At 37.9% G+C, this 15,523-nt stretch overlaps 1 protein-coding gene across 3 annotated transcripts in view; it reads right to left on the reverse strand.

Moving 5' to 3' along the window:
• The window catches only part of LOC128858679 (titin homolog), a 110,393-nt gene that overhangs the window by 22,856 nt on the left and 72,014 nt on the right, over positions 1-15,523 (reverse strand). For all 3 annotated transcript variants that reach the window (XM_054095130.1, XM_054095133.1, XM_054095131.1), the window contains 3 exons: positions 2,445-2,772; positions 2,280-2,356; positions 1,972-2,201 (listed from right to left, as the gene is read on the reverse strand). In XM_054095130.1, the coding sequence (XP_053951105.1) occupies positions 1,972-2,201; positions 2,280-2,356; positions 2,445-2,611 (474 nt within the window). In that variant the 5' untranslated portion in view covers positions 2,612-2,772. The remainder of the gene's footprint in view (positions 1-1,971; positions 2,202-2,279; positions 2,357-2,444; positions 2,773-15,523) is intronic.

Here is a 15,523-nt window from a genome sequence, read left to right on the forward strand (position 1 = left end):
CAACCCCCATTAAAGAAGCTGTAGGAATCTTTCAGATACGGAGACTGCTGAGTAATTTCTCTGTAAACGTCCGAGTTTTGTAGCTAGACGATTAAGGTGACTGGGTGCTCCTTTCATCGACTGCCTGGAGCAGTGAGCCAATCTAAATCCCATCAATCTTCACCATCTACATCAACAACTATGGTTGACTGTAGATATCTGCCTCTTGGAGGTCTTATAATAACGGTATCAAAATGGTGCTTTAGTGCTAACTGGGGTACTTAAGGGGAGTCGAATTTTGAAAAAAAAGAAATTGTTTGCTAACACTACTGCAACTGGTTTTTTTTTAATATCATTTGCCTCGCTAAAGAGTTATTATCGTTCACACTTAGGGCATACACTACGACGTTGGGTCTCTCGACGATACGCAGATCCGTCAGGAGGAGTACCCCTCAGCGCAGTACACGTTCTCCTCTGCTGTGGATCTTGGCAATAAACTGATTATTAAAGGATCTATAGGAGTGAAGGGCACATGTGGTGGCCTACGCAGATGTAGCAACACTAATAAGCGGAAAATTTCCAAATACCACCTACAATATAATGCAAAATTCTTTGAACAATGTAAGCCGTTTGCGGAATCGTACTCTCGGGGTAAATCCCAACAAAACAGAACGAATCTTGTTTACAAGGAAATACAAGTTATCTGCTCTAAAATACTAGACGAATACACCACTTGATACCCCAAACAACAGGCCTTTGTAACTCAGCAGAGCTACACTTAAATACATCCTTTACCACAACTTTCCCAACGAAAAAAGATTGGGGCAATGGACTAATGGATAATGGAAGTGTAGTCAGTATCTATACAGATGATTCCAAGCTCAATGAACACGTAGGCGGAGGCTTTCATTCTGAGAAGACAAGTGGCAGTTTTTAATTCTGAGCTCAGTCCCTGATTTGTGCAACAAGTGGGATGACGTAGCCAGAATGGAATATGGACCGCACAAACCGACTGTTGCAACTTAACAGGAAGGACGGGAGAAACCTTTTTGGGGATTTAACATGGCATTGTCTTATAGGCAGGCATGCCACCAGACTGGGAGCACCCTATAACGACTACTGCAGAAGCTGTAAAGACATTGAAAAAGAAGAGACTGCAGAGACTGCACTTTCTGTGAGCGTGCATAGCTCTGGGTTGCTGCTTTCAATTGTCAACATATACGTGATAACGTACGCAACGCCGATAAGGGCAAATGCGAAAAAATCGCGTAAGAAAAAAATAAAAAAATTTTTTTTGGCCATAAGAGGTTCGTTCAAAAGTTCAGTCCTCAAAAAATGGTCCCCCAAAACAGGATTCCGCGACTCACAGTTGTCTGAAATCACCTTCTTTTTCAGTATAAATGTAGTTATCCTGAGAACTACGATCTTTAAAACAAAACAAAAGTTTGACAAAATGGCGGACGTTCAAAGGTGAAAAACCATTTTTTGAACCTTTCTTTTTTGACTTTAAAGGTACGAAAGAAATACTAAAGAAATTGTTTTCTCCGAATGATCGTAGCTCACACGATAACGACATTCTACGTCCTTTAAATTTTATTTCATCAAAATCGATTCAGTAGAACTGGCTATATCTGTGTCCATTGTCCATGTGAAGACCATTTTTGGAAGGCTGACAACTTTTTGAACGAACCTCGTATCGCCAAACATTTTTTTTTTTTATTTTTTAACAATGGATCAAAAAACAAAATACTGGCACTAAAAATAAAAAATCTTTTTTCGTTTTCGTTTTACACGCTTTTCAAGAAACATACAGAAAACACCATTTCAAATGAGACGAGGGCCTTAAATACGCGAAATTGCGCTCAGGGAACGTTGAGGTATAATGGGTTAAAGTGAAGAAACGTGACAGAACTTTTTGCTTCACCTAATAAAATAAGCAATCAACATTATTTCTTACAAAATGAATTAGCAATGCAAATATTTTCAACCTACCCCACTTCTGCGCTTATTGTTATAGTCAGTATTACAACTACTATTGTTGTACTCAGTGTCGTAGTAATCGCTACTGCATCGGGTATACGTTGGACCCAGTATAGCTTTGACAATACTATCCGGACGATCGTTGATGATTAGCAAATCTGTAGCTTTGCGCGTTAAACGCTCAGCGATCTCCACATCGGAGGGGAACTTCTCCATGAACTTATTTTTGGCATTATATAATGCTATGCAATGAGAAATGAAAATATAAATGTTAATAATATATACGTACGTACATATGTATGTATCTATTATACACTTACCAGTACCCTTTTTGATGAATTCATCTTTTTTGCTGCATTGGAAAGGAAAAATTTGCTTTGCACTCTTTATATATTCGCTAAAAATACATAAAAAGAAAAGAGAAAGAGAAATGCAAAATTATTTATAGAATCTTTCGCTTTATCTAACAAATCATTTCCACTTACTAGGCATCTTCTTGGAAAAATTTCACAACGCAATATGGCTTCTTTTTCAGGTGTTTGAGGAGACCTTCCGGTTGGCGCTGCACGCCGGTCACCTCACCAGGCCACCAGTTGTTGCCCAGCTTCACCCAAACGATGTCGCCATCTTTATAAACGCGATCGTCTGACATCTTTGCAGCGAAGGCGCTTATCTCAATCGGTCAATCAGTCAAAGCACTTCTCACTTGCGTACTCTTAATTTGCTGATTATGTGTTGCAATTTATTTAAAGCGCCACTGTCCTTAGGAGACCCCTTAGAGCAGGATTTCAATGTTTCACATGGTTAGATGTTCTGAAACGATAAAACGAGAAAATAAGTCTCAATGTAATTTACGTAGACTGATATTGATTGATTAGCTACTTAAATTTATGTATTGCAGTGTGTACGAGTATGTGTGCATGTGTGCATATAAGGGGTAAAATCTAATTATAGCTTCTAAGGTTTAAATTTTTTAAAAGATTCAATTCTGTTTTTATAAATCAAATCTGATAAATCTAGACATTGTCTGAGAGAGGTTTTGAGGCATGGTTCCCAAAAATACAAAGTCGCATTTTCTCTTTTAAAATCGTTTTTTATTTTCTGAGAACAAATATACTGTTACAAGTTAAGTCTGTTATAGATATGAAATTATAATACTTTTTCAATGAATTTAGTTTTATTTAATCACGTGAATATTGCAAAAAGTTTTAATTTTCATTCGATTGCAGCATTTGAAACTCTGACTGAAATTGTTTGAGACTCTCCAAATTGAACTCTTCGACGGGCTGTGTTCTCCAATTCCAACCACAAACTGTAGTCCAATGCATTCAGATCTGGACTTCCAGATGGCAAATCTTCTGCGGCTATGAACACAGGAATATTGTTAAAAAGCGAAACTTGCCACGAAACTCAGTATAATTTACGAGTAGACAATACATACGAACAAAAGTAAAATAACGAAACTTTTTTCTGCGAATTTGTTCTAGCCGTATGCATTGTAAAATTTGTCACAGAATTTATGGCAAGACTAAGTAGTTGTTTTCTTTTATTTAAGAATAAAACTAATTTTTAATGGAAAAATATGTCATAAGAATAGTAATAATACACTGAAATCAGAGTATAACGAAGCTTAGGTAAAATGGTTGAAGTACCACTCTGACACTCCCCAAGTAGCACTAAAGCGTAATTTTCATACCTCTATTAGGCCTTCAACTGGCAGATATCTACAGCCAGTCAGAGATGTTGATTTTAAGGAGAAGATAGCTGGGATTTAGGCACTACCCCAGGCTGTCGAAGAAAGGATCACCCAGTGACCTTAATCATCTAGCTGCCAAAACCGGATATTTACAGAAAAAATGCTCTAGTGTCTCTCTCTAAAACGTCCCCACAGCTTCTGCAATGGAGGTTAAATGGTAAATTGAGCTTTTCTGCGTGAGTGCCGATCATCCAATGACGGGTGAACACAGCCACGAGTTTGGAAATTGAATGGGTCCTTTGAACATTTTGAGTCCTTTGCACAGGGGTCAAAGGGTTTTCGAAATAACACATGAAGAAATGGAGCTCCATCTTTTCTGCGCTTGGGTATGAGGACTCTGAGATCAATTCAGTCACCTTCCTGGCAAGCTCATCAGCAATTTCATTTCCCTCTATGTTTCTATGTCCTGCAACCCAGATCAGAAAAATGTTACTTATATACCTAAGGGACTTGATTTGGTTCTGCACCATGACGTCATCAGAGTCTTGATCGCGACTTGACTATCGGAAAAAATGTTAATATCTTCCTCGCTCCCACTTTCCCTAAGCATTTCGCATACCTGCAGCATCGCAAAAACTTCGGCCTGAAAAACATCAGCAGCTTTCGGCAGTTTTAAGGAAATAGATAAATTGGCTAATTTAGAGAAAACCCCTGCTCCACCTCCCGATTCCATCTTGGAGCCGTCAGTGAAGACAGAGGTACCAGCTTCGGTGCAGATTTCCCCTTCGTTCCATTCCTGTCTACTTGGAAAGATTGTCCTGGCACGACTCCACTTTGCGGATAGAGAGATCAGTCCGAAGTTCAGAGTAATACGGTGTTAACTGCGCAAAAATGCTACCATGTTCCTTAAGAGAATACCTCCAGAGGCCAACAACCTTTAACCTGATTCCTTCCACTTTGGGCAGCGATGGAAATAACGTAAAAATCAAAAGAAAGTAAGTGCAATACGACATTCAGTGCAGCACAGGCGCAAGTTCTACACGCTCCGTTGATGCCAGTGCATGCAATAGAACCCGTGCGTTGTACATCCAAATCACGACCTGTGGCTTAAGCCCCCCCCAAACGAAGCTTAAGGGATGAATAAGTATTTCACTATACTAATAGTTTAGACGCAAAAGATCTTTTAGGTCGAACTATCGGTCATTGGGCACACTGAAGATACAAAAGTTGTATTAATAAATCCGTCATAAAGGGACTTTTAAAAACGCGCCTAGATGTTATTGTAAAATAAAAAATGTAAAAATTTTGATTATTTCCAGTTTCACTATTTTTATTCAAACTACTTATATATATATTGCTTTTGTTGTAATAGCATAAAACAGTCCCCAAAAGTGTGTGAGTAAGACTGGTTTTTGAGCCCAGCCTTGAGGCTTTTTTGCTACCGGCCACTCGAAATCATACATCTAGACTAAAATTATACAACACACAACCTCGGACCGAAATGGCAAAAGGAATTATATCCAAAATTTATTATTTCCAAAATAAGTGCTATTTTATACAAACAGCGGGCCCATCGAAAATATTTTACTCAAGTTTCGCGAAAGGTTCGGGAGAATGGCTCACTAGCGAATCAGACTTAGAGTCGTCATCGTCGTACGGCGAGTATCGACTAGAATGTAGCTACTCTGGCTAAGATCCAGATCAACTCGCTATCGATCTTAATAACTGTATATTTCACGCACTAATCTAAAGAGAATTTTGAATTATTTCATTAGAAGGTCTCAAAACATCGCTTTTCAGTTTGAGTCTCAAAGTAGCTCGAATTCGACTTCCGAAATCATATTTTCTGACGAGGTGCATTAAAACAAATAAAATGTGTGAATCTAAAAATCAGAAAAAATGCACGGTATTATCAGATGTAGCTGAGGGGACTTTTCGTAACAACCCTTAGGTGGATTTCGGGCTTAATGCCTACATGAAGCGATAGGAAAAGTTTTTCCAGTAGCAATTGCGACTGCTCAAGCAGACTCTGAAAAAAAACCAACTGCTGTTCGAAATCTTCATAAATCTCAAATTAATTACCCATGAAGCAACAAAAGCCCACTCCAAGCTTCCTAATTTTCGTCAACACCCCCAAGGCCCTATACGAGTATCATAAGCAAAACAGCTTCCATTTCTAAGTGAAGAGTGAAAGTGCAGATGAAAAAGCGATAACGCGAATCTGCGGTAAATAAGCTCACAAGCGATGACATATTTGCAAAGAATTAAGTGAAACCACGCAAATAACTTAAATCTGGTCGTATTAACTTATCAAATAAACTTAACGAGAGATTTGTGCACAATAACTCATGCGAAGCAAATGTAATAAATAATATGAACTATGACGTGAAGTCTCAGGTTGTGATCATTCGGTTCATGGCTGCTTTTACTAAAAAAAAAAAAAAAATAAATAAATAATTGGCGCGTACTCTTCTGTTAGGTGTTTGGCCAAGCTCGTCCTCCTATTTGTGGTGTGCGTCTTGATGTTGTCCCACAAATGGAGGGACCTACAGTTTCAAGCCGACTCCGAATGGCAGATATTTTTATGAGGAGCTTTTTCATGGCAGAAATACACTCGGAGGTTTGCCATTGCCTGCCGAGGGGCGACCGCTATTAGAAAAATGTTTTTATTAATTTTGCTTTCACTGAGATTCGAACCAACAACCTCTCTGTGAATTCCGAATGGTAGTCACGCACCAACCCATTCGGCTACGGCGGCCGCTTTTACTAGTGTATCGAAAAAAAGTATTGAAAACTATATAAATATAACCTAAGAAAGTCGAGTGGTACGAATAGTGAAGAAAAAATTATTTAAGGTAATTGTCACAATTTTTGATTAAAATTATCTTTAATCGTTGGTAATTTAACAGAATGATGTTTGAAATTATAATCCCAATTTCACTGAGGGCTGACTTAATTCGACCATTGTGAATACTTTAGAAAATAATACACAAATACCGACTGTGACTGCATGTAAACATCACTCAGCTGAGTTTTGTTTATAATTATTGTAATTACCCTGAAAGAAATGTCGATAGATTTTGTGCATCGATTCATCACTATGGACGAGACTTGGGTCTATCACCATGATCCTAAATCACAAACAAGAGGCTAAGGAGTGGTTTGACCCTGGTTCTTCGGCTCCGAAACGAGTTCGTCTCCAGAAATCCGTCAAGAAGGTGTGAGCACCAGATTTTTGGGATGCGAATGGAATTTTGTGGAATTGTGGCTTATTGCAAACTGGTAAAACAATAGATTCAGAATATTATTCAAATTTTTTTCACCAGCTGAATAAAAAAAAAGTCGTAAAAAAGATGCAGTTTGCAAAAGAAAAAAAATATTTTTCATCATTGGACAATGGCTAATATTCATCAATTAAAGTTCGAATTGTTAAAGTATGAATTGGAATCTCGTTGGAACAAGTGTATTGATGTTCAGGGAGGCTATACTGAATAATTAAGAGTAAAAGTTACTGAACAACCTAGTGTTCATATAATTAAATTGTTTCCTTTTTTTTGGTTTGATGCCCTGAAATTAGTCATACGAGGTCTGTTAGAAAAGTATCCGACATTGTTTTTTTATTTCTAACACCTGACAAATTTGAATTACGCGTGCTTGCATAATCAGACCTGTAACCTTCCTCTGCACATCTTCTTCTTGTTAATTGGCGCAATAACCGCTTACGCGGCTTTGGCCGAGTTTAACAAAGCGCGTCAGTCGTTTCTTTCTCATGCTAAACGGCGCCAATTGGACACACCAAGTGAAGCCAAGTCCTTCTCCACCTGGTCTTTCCAACGCAGAGGAGGCCTTCCTCTACTACCACTGGTACCGCATCAAATACTTTCAGAGCCGGAGCGTTTGTATCCATTCGGACGACATGACCCAGCCAATGTAGCCGCTGGATCTTTATTCGCTGCGCTATGTCTATGTCGTCGTAGAGCTCATACAGCTCATCGTTCCATCGCCTGCGATATTCGCCGTTGCCAACGTGCAAAGGTCCAAAAATCTTGCGCATAATCTTTCTCTCAAACACTCCGAGCGTTGCTTCATCGGATGTTGTCATCGTCCAAGCTTCTGCGTCATACGTTAGGACGGGCATGATGAGAGTCTTGTAGAGTGTTAGTTTTGTTCGTCGAGAGAGGACTTTACTACTCAATTGCCTATATAGTCCAAAGTAGCACTTGTTGGCAAGAGAGATTCTACGTTGGATGTCAAGGCTGACATTGTTATCAGTGTTAATGCTGGTCCCTAAGTATGCGAAGTCTTTGACAACCTCGAAATCATAACTGTAAACAGTGACGTGGGTGCCGATACGCGAGTGCGCCAACTCTTTGTTTGATGACAGGAGGTACTTCGTTTTGTCTCCGTTCACCACTAGACCCATTCGCTTTGCCTCTTCATCCAGTTTGGAGAAGGTAGAACTAACAGTGCGGTTGTTAAGGCCGATAATGTTGATATCATCGGCATACGCCAACAATTGTACGCTGTGCCCGAGCGATTAAGTTCTGTGGGTCGTACGATACTCTCCAACACCAAGTTAAAGAAGTCACACGACAGCGAGTCACCAGTTCTAGTCTAATATATAAGTATAATCATATTCCATTCTTATGCTTTCCATAAAACAGTTCTTCCGATAAATAAGCTCCAGTTATGACCTACTAAATGGAAAATTTTTAAAAAAGTTACCTAAAATAACATTGCAGTTCATAAGAAATATATTTTACTGCATGCTAGAGACTAAATACTTCTCACGACCATGGGAAATTGCTCAAATTACCGCCATACCCAAACCGGGAAAAGATGCCCACAAAATTGCCTCATATCGACCCATCAGTTTATTACCAATACTTTCAAAAGTGTTCGAAAAAATATTGTTCGGACGACTAGAATTAATTCTGACAGCGAAACAAGTGACACCAAGCCATCAATTCGGATTTAAATGGCAACACTCAACAGTCCAACAAATCCACAGAATTGTCAACAAAATACTGAACGATATGAATGACAAAAAAATATTGTGTAGCTGTACGACTATACTTGGACATTGATAACGTTTGGCATAAAGGTCTTTTGCATAAACTCCAACGAATCTTTCCACAAAACTATTATGAACTTTTGAAGAGCTGCCTAACTGATCGAAAATTGTGTATACGATTTGGTGATGAATATTCTGATATCTTGCGTTGCTTTTTGCTTTCCACTTGCTCTATGCATTTTCATGTACATCTTGTTACTTTTATTCCCCTTATATTGTTTTTGTACTGAGAATAAATAAATAAAATAAAATAAATAAATAAATAAACAGCTACTGTATATTTAAGAATTAATATTTTCAAGTTCAACCTTGATTATTATTTTCGAAAACACCCAACAGAGAGTGCATACATACCTACATCTCGTATATGAATTTAATAGGACAAGAAAAGGCCATATATAGAACATACGTGCAGACGTCCTTGATAACATAGGTGAAAGTTCATGGAATTTATAGAATCTCGATTTCAATACATATTTATTTAATTTATTGTTTTCTTTGTGTCTGCGCCCGTAATAAATTCTTTAAATGCATTTGGATGATAATGCCTGGAAATTCACTGAAACATCTGCGCCATCACAAACAAGCATAAGTAATATAAAATAATATACATAATACAAAACGACCAATGCATACTCCCAATTAAAAGAAAAATATACGATTTTCGCACTGCCTTTAGTAATTGCAGATTTTTCTAATGAGTTTCTTCAAACTACACCACTATTTCGGGTTAATTTAAAGCCTATTGCTGCCAAAATGCCTCTGCACAACTTTGCGCCTCTGATGATTCTCAGCTATACTACTCTCGCCCTTTTGATCTAGGAGAACATTTAGGGTTTACACTATTGGGTTGCCCGGAAAGAAATTGCCGATTTTTTAAAAGAAAGTAAATACATTTTTATTAAAATTTAAAATGAACTTTAATCAATTATATATTTTCCATTTTGCTCGATAACCTTTTGCCATCTTTCCGGCAAATTTATTATTCCGCGTTCATAGAACGTCTGGCCTTTATTTGCAAAAAACTGAACCAAGTGCGATTTTATAGCCTCGTCATTGCCGAAAGTTTTACCATTTAAGGAGGTCTACAAAGACCGAAACAAATGGTAGTCTGATGGTGCAATGGCAGGGCTATATGGTGGATGCATCAAAAGTTCCCAGTCAAGCACTCTCAGTTTTTGGCGAGTGACCAAAGATATATGCGGTGTAGCGTTGTCCTGATGAAATATGACACCTTTACGATTGATCAATTCTGGTCGCTTCTCGTTGATGGCTGTATTCAATTTGTGCAATTGTTGGCAGTAGACATCCGAATTAATCGTTTTGTTCCTCTGAAGCAGCTCAAAATATACCACACCCTTCCAGTCCCACCAAACTGACAACATAATATTCGTTTGGTGAATATCAGCCTTTGAAGTCGTTTGTGGCGCTTCATCAAGCTTGGACCATGATCGTTTTCGATTGACGTTATTGTAAACAATCCATTTTTCATCACCAGTGATAAGCCGCGTTGATTCGGTTTGTTAAATGAATTTCTTTCATTTCATGTGGTACCCAAACATCAAGCTTTTTTACCACTCCAAGACTCTTTATATGCTCATGAACGGTTGATTTTGGTATTCTTCAATCGCAAAGTTAAATGACGATCCAATTCGATTAAAGCCTTGATAACATCTTCATCGACGTCACTTGGTCGACCTGAACGTGGCTCATCTTTAAGTAGAAAATCTCCAGAACGGAATTTGATAAACCAATTTCGACACTGTTTTACTTTTAAGACTTCATCACCATAAAAACTTTTTAGCAACCTTCTCTGCGCTTTTTTCTTTATGGAAATAATAAAGTAAAATATGACGAAAATGCTCTTTTGCGGGCTCCATATTAAAATTGACGCCAAACAAACAAATATAAACAAAATTACGCCCACTTATTTTTCTAAAGCAAGTTAAAAGTGACAGCTAATTACTGTCAAAAGAAAAAAAATTAAAGTAAATAGTCAAAAGCTGTTCAAAACAATTATCAATGCTGTCTATATGTAAAATCGGCAATTACTTTCCAGACAACCCATTAAATCATTGTCTATTAGGTCCGAGACGGAATTGCTGCGGAACAGCGGGTAAAGAGCTGGCGGGTGGTGATTAGCAGATCCACTTCCGTCGGAAAATTCAGTCGGGTAAACACAATTGCTACGGAACGGTGACGAGCTAACATTTTGTGGTTACAATAAAATTAATTTTGTAGTGAAATGCTTTCATTTGCTATATTTGTACTCTGTATGGCGAAACAACAACCTGAGTTCCAGTTTAAAGGTTAAGCTCTTCAAGCCGAATGTATCTGGAAAAACAGCACCGCTATAATCAATCGCTTAAAAGTTTTTGCCAACCGCTATCTAAGGATTATACACCGAATTTTCTGGCCAAAAATAATGCCAAACAAGGAATTGGTCGAAAAAGCAAACATGGAGCCGCTAAACATTTGGATTAGAAAGCAGAAATGGAAATGGATTGATCACACTTTACGCCAGGAAAACGGTAATATAGCGAAGAAAGCAATGGAATGGAACCCACCCACAGCAAGAGGAAGAGCGCCTGACAGGCCAAGGGAAACGTGGAAAAGAATTGTGGATCACCAGACGGCTCAACTCGGGCGAAGCTGAAAGCAGGTGAAGGTGTTATGCAGTAATCCGACAAGATGGCGCGTAGGCGTTGTTGGTGTCCTATGGCCTGTTAGGGATTCAAGGAAACAATGGTAATGATGATATTTGTGAAACAACTCGTTGAAGCCCATCGTTACAAAACAACAACCTCTTTCTAAATTATCGATAATTTGCGTGTTTTCTTCTGCAAATCGAATATTATTTGCCTGCTGTTGCTTGTAAACAAACAAATTCATCAATTAATTAGAAAAACAACTCTAAGTATTCGACCCGTCGGAGAAAATAGAAATGAATCTAATTATTTTACCGCCGCACTATGGAAAATAGTAGAACAACGGCATATCAAAAATGATTTTTACAAATGTCGCTATTGTCATCCTTTTTTATTTTTTCCCCATAGTTTAAGGATAGAATTAAACTATCTTAAAAAATTATTAATAAATTTTATGAAATTAATTTTTTATCATTCGGCAATTTTTGTTATTTTTGGAAACGTCTAGGTGAAGCCACTTCACCTTACTACATTTAAAGTGATTTTAAGGTCATACTTTGTACGAGGAAATATAAAGTGTTATATACTTTCGGAAAGCTTATTTTTTGCAGATTATTAAAAAATTAATATGTCTTCAAATTTGTTTTAAAATTAGTACAAAAAACAGTTTCAAATAACATAAGTTAAAAAAAGGTTTTTAAGTTTATCGAAACTTTCAACAGTTACCCACGCCTCCCACGTTTAAAATTTAAGTGGCTTTATTATTGGTAAGAAATATTTATAAAAATTGGCTGCGGATTCTTGCGATTTTCAAAGTTATTGACGAGGTGCATTAAAACAAATAAAATGTGTGAATCTAAAAATCAGAAAAAATGCACGGTATTATTAAATGTAGCTGAGGGGACTTTTCGTAACAACGCTTAAAACATTAACTGTGTTAAACGCAGTTCGGCGAGGTCACTTTCGTTAGAAAATCTCAGTTCAGAATCACTTCCAAATACCAGAAGACAGGAACAGGACGTGTCAGCCAGCGTTAGGTAAGGATATTCTAACTTTAGTGTATTATTGTACGTATCGTTAATGTATATTGAAATACAAATAAATTATTGATAACGACAAAATACTAAGACATTTTCTTCTCTCCATCAAAATATCATCGGAGCGACCGTGGAGGATCCACATGCAATCACTACAACTGCGTCGCCATCCGATGATTACAGTAACCCTCCCTTTTCCACTTTGCTTTTTTTCTATACGAGGGGTGCCTTTTATATTTCGGGATTTGGCAACCCTGGTGTTGCAATCTGGCAACTGACAGCTGTATCGTAAAGTTTGACATTTTTTGGATTTTACGTACTCAGAACGTTTTGAAATACCAGCGCTATTTGTGTTGTTTACAGTAACTTAAAAGATTCATCTCGGTCTAAAAATGGAATTAAATCGTGAACATTTTCGTGCGATTATTTTTTACAACTTTCGACGTGGATTAACTCAGCAACATTGCATGGATGAACTTAATTCATTTTTCAAAGACCAGTGTTTATCGATGGTATGGTGAATTCAATCGTGGTCGTAGTTCATTCCAAGACGAATTTCGTGAAGGTCGTCCAAAATCAGTTGTTGTTCCGAAAACCATTGATGCTGTGCGCGAACTGATATTGCAAGAGCGTCATGTGACCTATCGTGAGATTGAGACAATCTTAGGCATTAGTGGGACCAGCATACATTCAATAATGCATAAACATTTGACTGTCAAAAAAATTTATTCGCATTGGATCCCACACAATTTGACAATCGCTCAAAAAAAGGCTCGTGTCGATTGGTAGAAGGAAATGCTCAAAAAATACGATCGCGAAATTCGAAACACGTCTATGACATCGTGACAGGTAATGAATCATGGATTTACGCGTATGAGCCCAAAAGTAAACAGCAGTCGACTGTATGGGTGTTTCAAGATGAGCCAAATCCAACAAAAGTTGTTCGCGCACGAAGCACTTCCAAGCAAATGGTCGCCTGTTTTTTCGGAAAAACTGGACATGTCGCAACCGTACCACTAGAACAACGCAGAACAGTAAATTCTGAGTGGTACACAACCATTTGTTTGCCAGTTGTCTTCCAAGAAATTAGGAAAACTAATCGCCAAAGACGGATCACTCTTCACCAGGACAATGCGAGCTCTCACACATCGGCTCAAACAACTGCATTTTTGAGCACCCAAAACATCGAATTAATGAGTCGTCCGCCGTGTAGTCCTGACTTGGCACCGAATGACTTCTTTTTATTCCCGTACGTAAAAAACAAACTGAGAGGTCAACGTTTTTCGACACCTGAAGAAGAGGTTGCGGCATTCAGAATGCATGTTTTGGAGGTACCTCATTCAGAGTGGCAAAAGTGCTTCGACAATTGGTTCAAACGCATGCAAAAGTGTATAGATCTTCATGGAGAATATTTTAAAAACCATAAAGTGATTTTCGATGATTAAAATTTGTTTTTGTTCTCTAATACCGACATATAAAAGGCACCCCTCGTATTACTTTTACTCGCATATTAATTTTCTTTTATTGCTAATTTTACTAATTTTATAGTACAAGTGCTAATTTAAGTAAATTTTTGCAATTCAATGGTCAAATATGTGCATTGAAAAGACTTCATATCTTATCATGCTTTCGCAAATAAATAAATAAGTAAATAAAACTGTATATATAACTACATATAGACACAGAATATGACACCCTTTCAAGTTTTTGAAGAATGCCACTAATAATAATAATGCCATCCTTCTACACTCGCCATATTGATTTCATGACTTCCGAGGGTAAAATATTGAACTTCATTTAGTATAAGGTGACCAGATGGCAATACTCGTTTTTCCAATTACAGCGCACGCTCGATAACGTGAACGCTCTAAAGCGTGAACACCCCAAAACGTGAACAGACATTTTTGTGCATTGACTACTCTAAAACGTGAACAAACCCAAACAGCTCTATAACATGAACAATAAACATTACAATTATTTGAATGTAGTTTACATTGATCTCAAGTAATTCTGAAATCGGGAAATCCCCTAACTATAAAACAGGCATTTTATTCGTAATTGCATGTAAGGAGTAAAATATTTCAGTTGCGATTTTGGTGTTGCAAAGAGTGTTTCGTCTTATGTTTTGTATGTTTTGTGGAGAGAGCTCTTTATCGTTGGCTTATCCGAATGCGAGATAAAAACTGGCCAGTAAATGCTCTAATGTTGAAAGAAAAGGCAAAAACACTGCATGCAACATTTAAAGAAAATGAAGCAAACTTCTTTGCTAGTGATGGATGGCTCCAAGGATTCCAGAAGAGGTACGGTATTCGTCTTCTTAAAATATCAGGCGAAAAACTGTCTTTGCAACCTCAGCTAGTGAATCCGTTTAAAGAAAAACTTAAAGCTAAAATGGTCTGATGAGTCGGCGTTATTGTGAAGGCTTTTGCCAGAGAAAGCGTACGCGTCAAGTTTGGAGAAAAGAGCCCCAGGGGTAAAGGCCGAGAAGCAGCGAATCACGTTTTATGCTGTTCAAATGCCACTGGATCCCACAAATTTAAGCTTTTGGTAACACTGTGGAACAAATTCAGGTTAGCAAAAATTAGCTCCATTCTGAGAGTGGCGAGTGAAAATAGAGGCGAAATTAGAAGACCCGTATCGCGCCGTTTTTTTATGTTAATAGGACTATCAATAAGTTCGTGCGGTTTTTTTTTCGAAATTTGAAACTTTATTGACGTAAAATGGTTACAAATTTAATATTCAAAATATTGTCCATCGCTTACTACTACTTTTTCCCATCTTTCTGGCAATTCACGGATTCCCTTTGTGAAAAATTCGGTCGGTTTTGCCGCAATCCACGAATCGATCCATTTTTTGACTTCATCGTAATTACGGAAGTGCTGGTCAGCCAGGCCATGTTGCATCGATCGGAAGAGATAGTAATCGGATGGCGCAAGGTCTGGACTATACGGCGGGTGGGGTAGGACATCCCATTTGAGCGTTTCTAAGTATGTTTTGACCACTTGTGCAACATGTGGCCGAGCATTGTCATGTTGCAAAATAACTTTGTCGTGTCTATCGGCGTATTGCGGCCGTTTTTCTCGCAGTGCTCGGCTCAAACGCATCAATT

Source organism: Anastrepha ludens, chromosome 3 (genome assembly GCF_028408465.1).
Source record: "Anastrepha ludens isolate Willacy chromosome 3, idAnaLude1.1, whole genome shotgun sequence".
Taxonomy (NCBI): domain Eukaryota; kingdom Metazoa; phylum Arthropoda; class Insecta; order Diptera; family Tephritidae; genus Anastrepha; species Anastrepha ludens.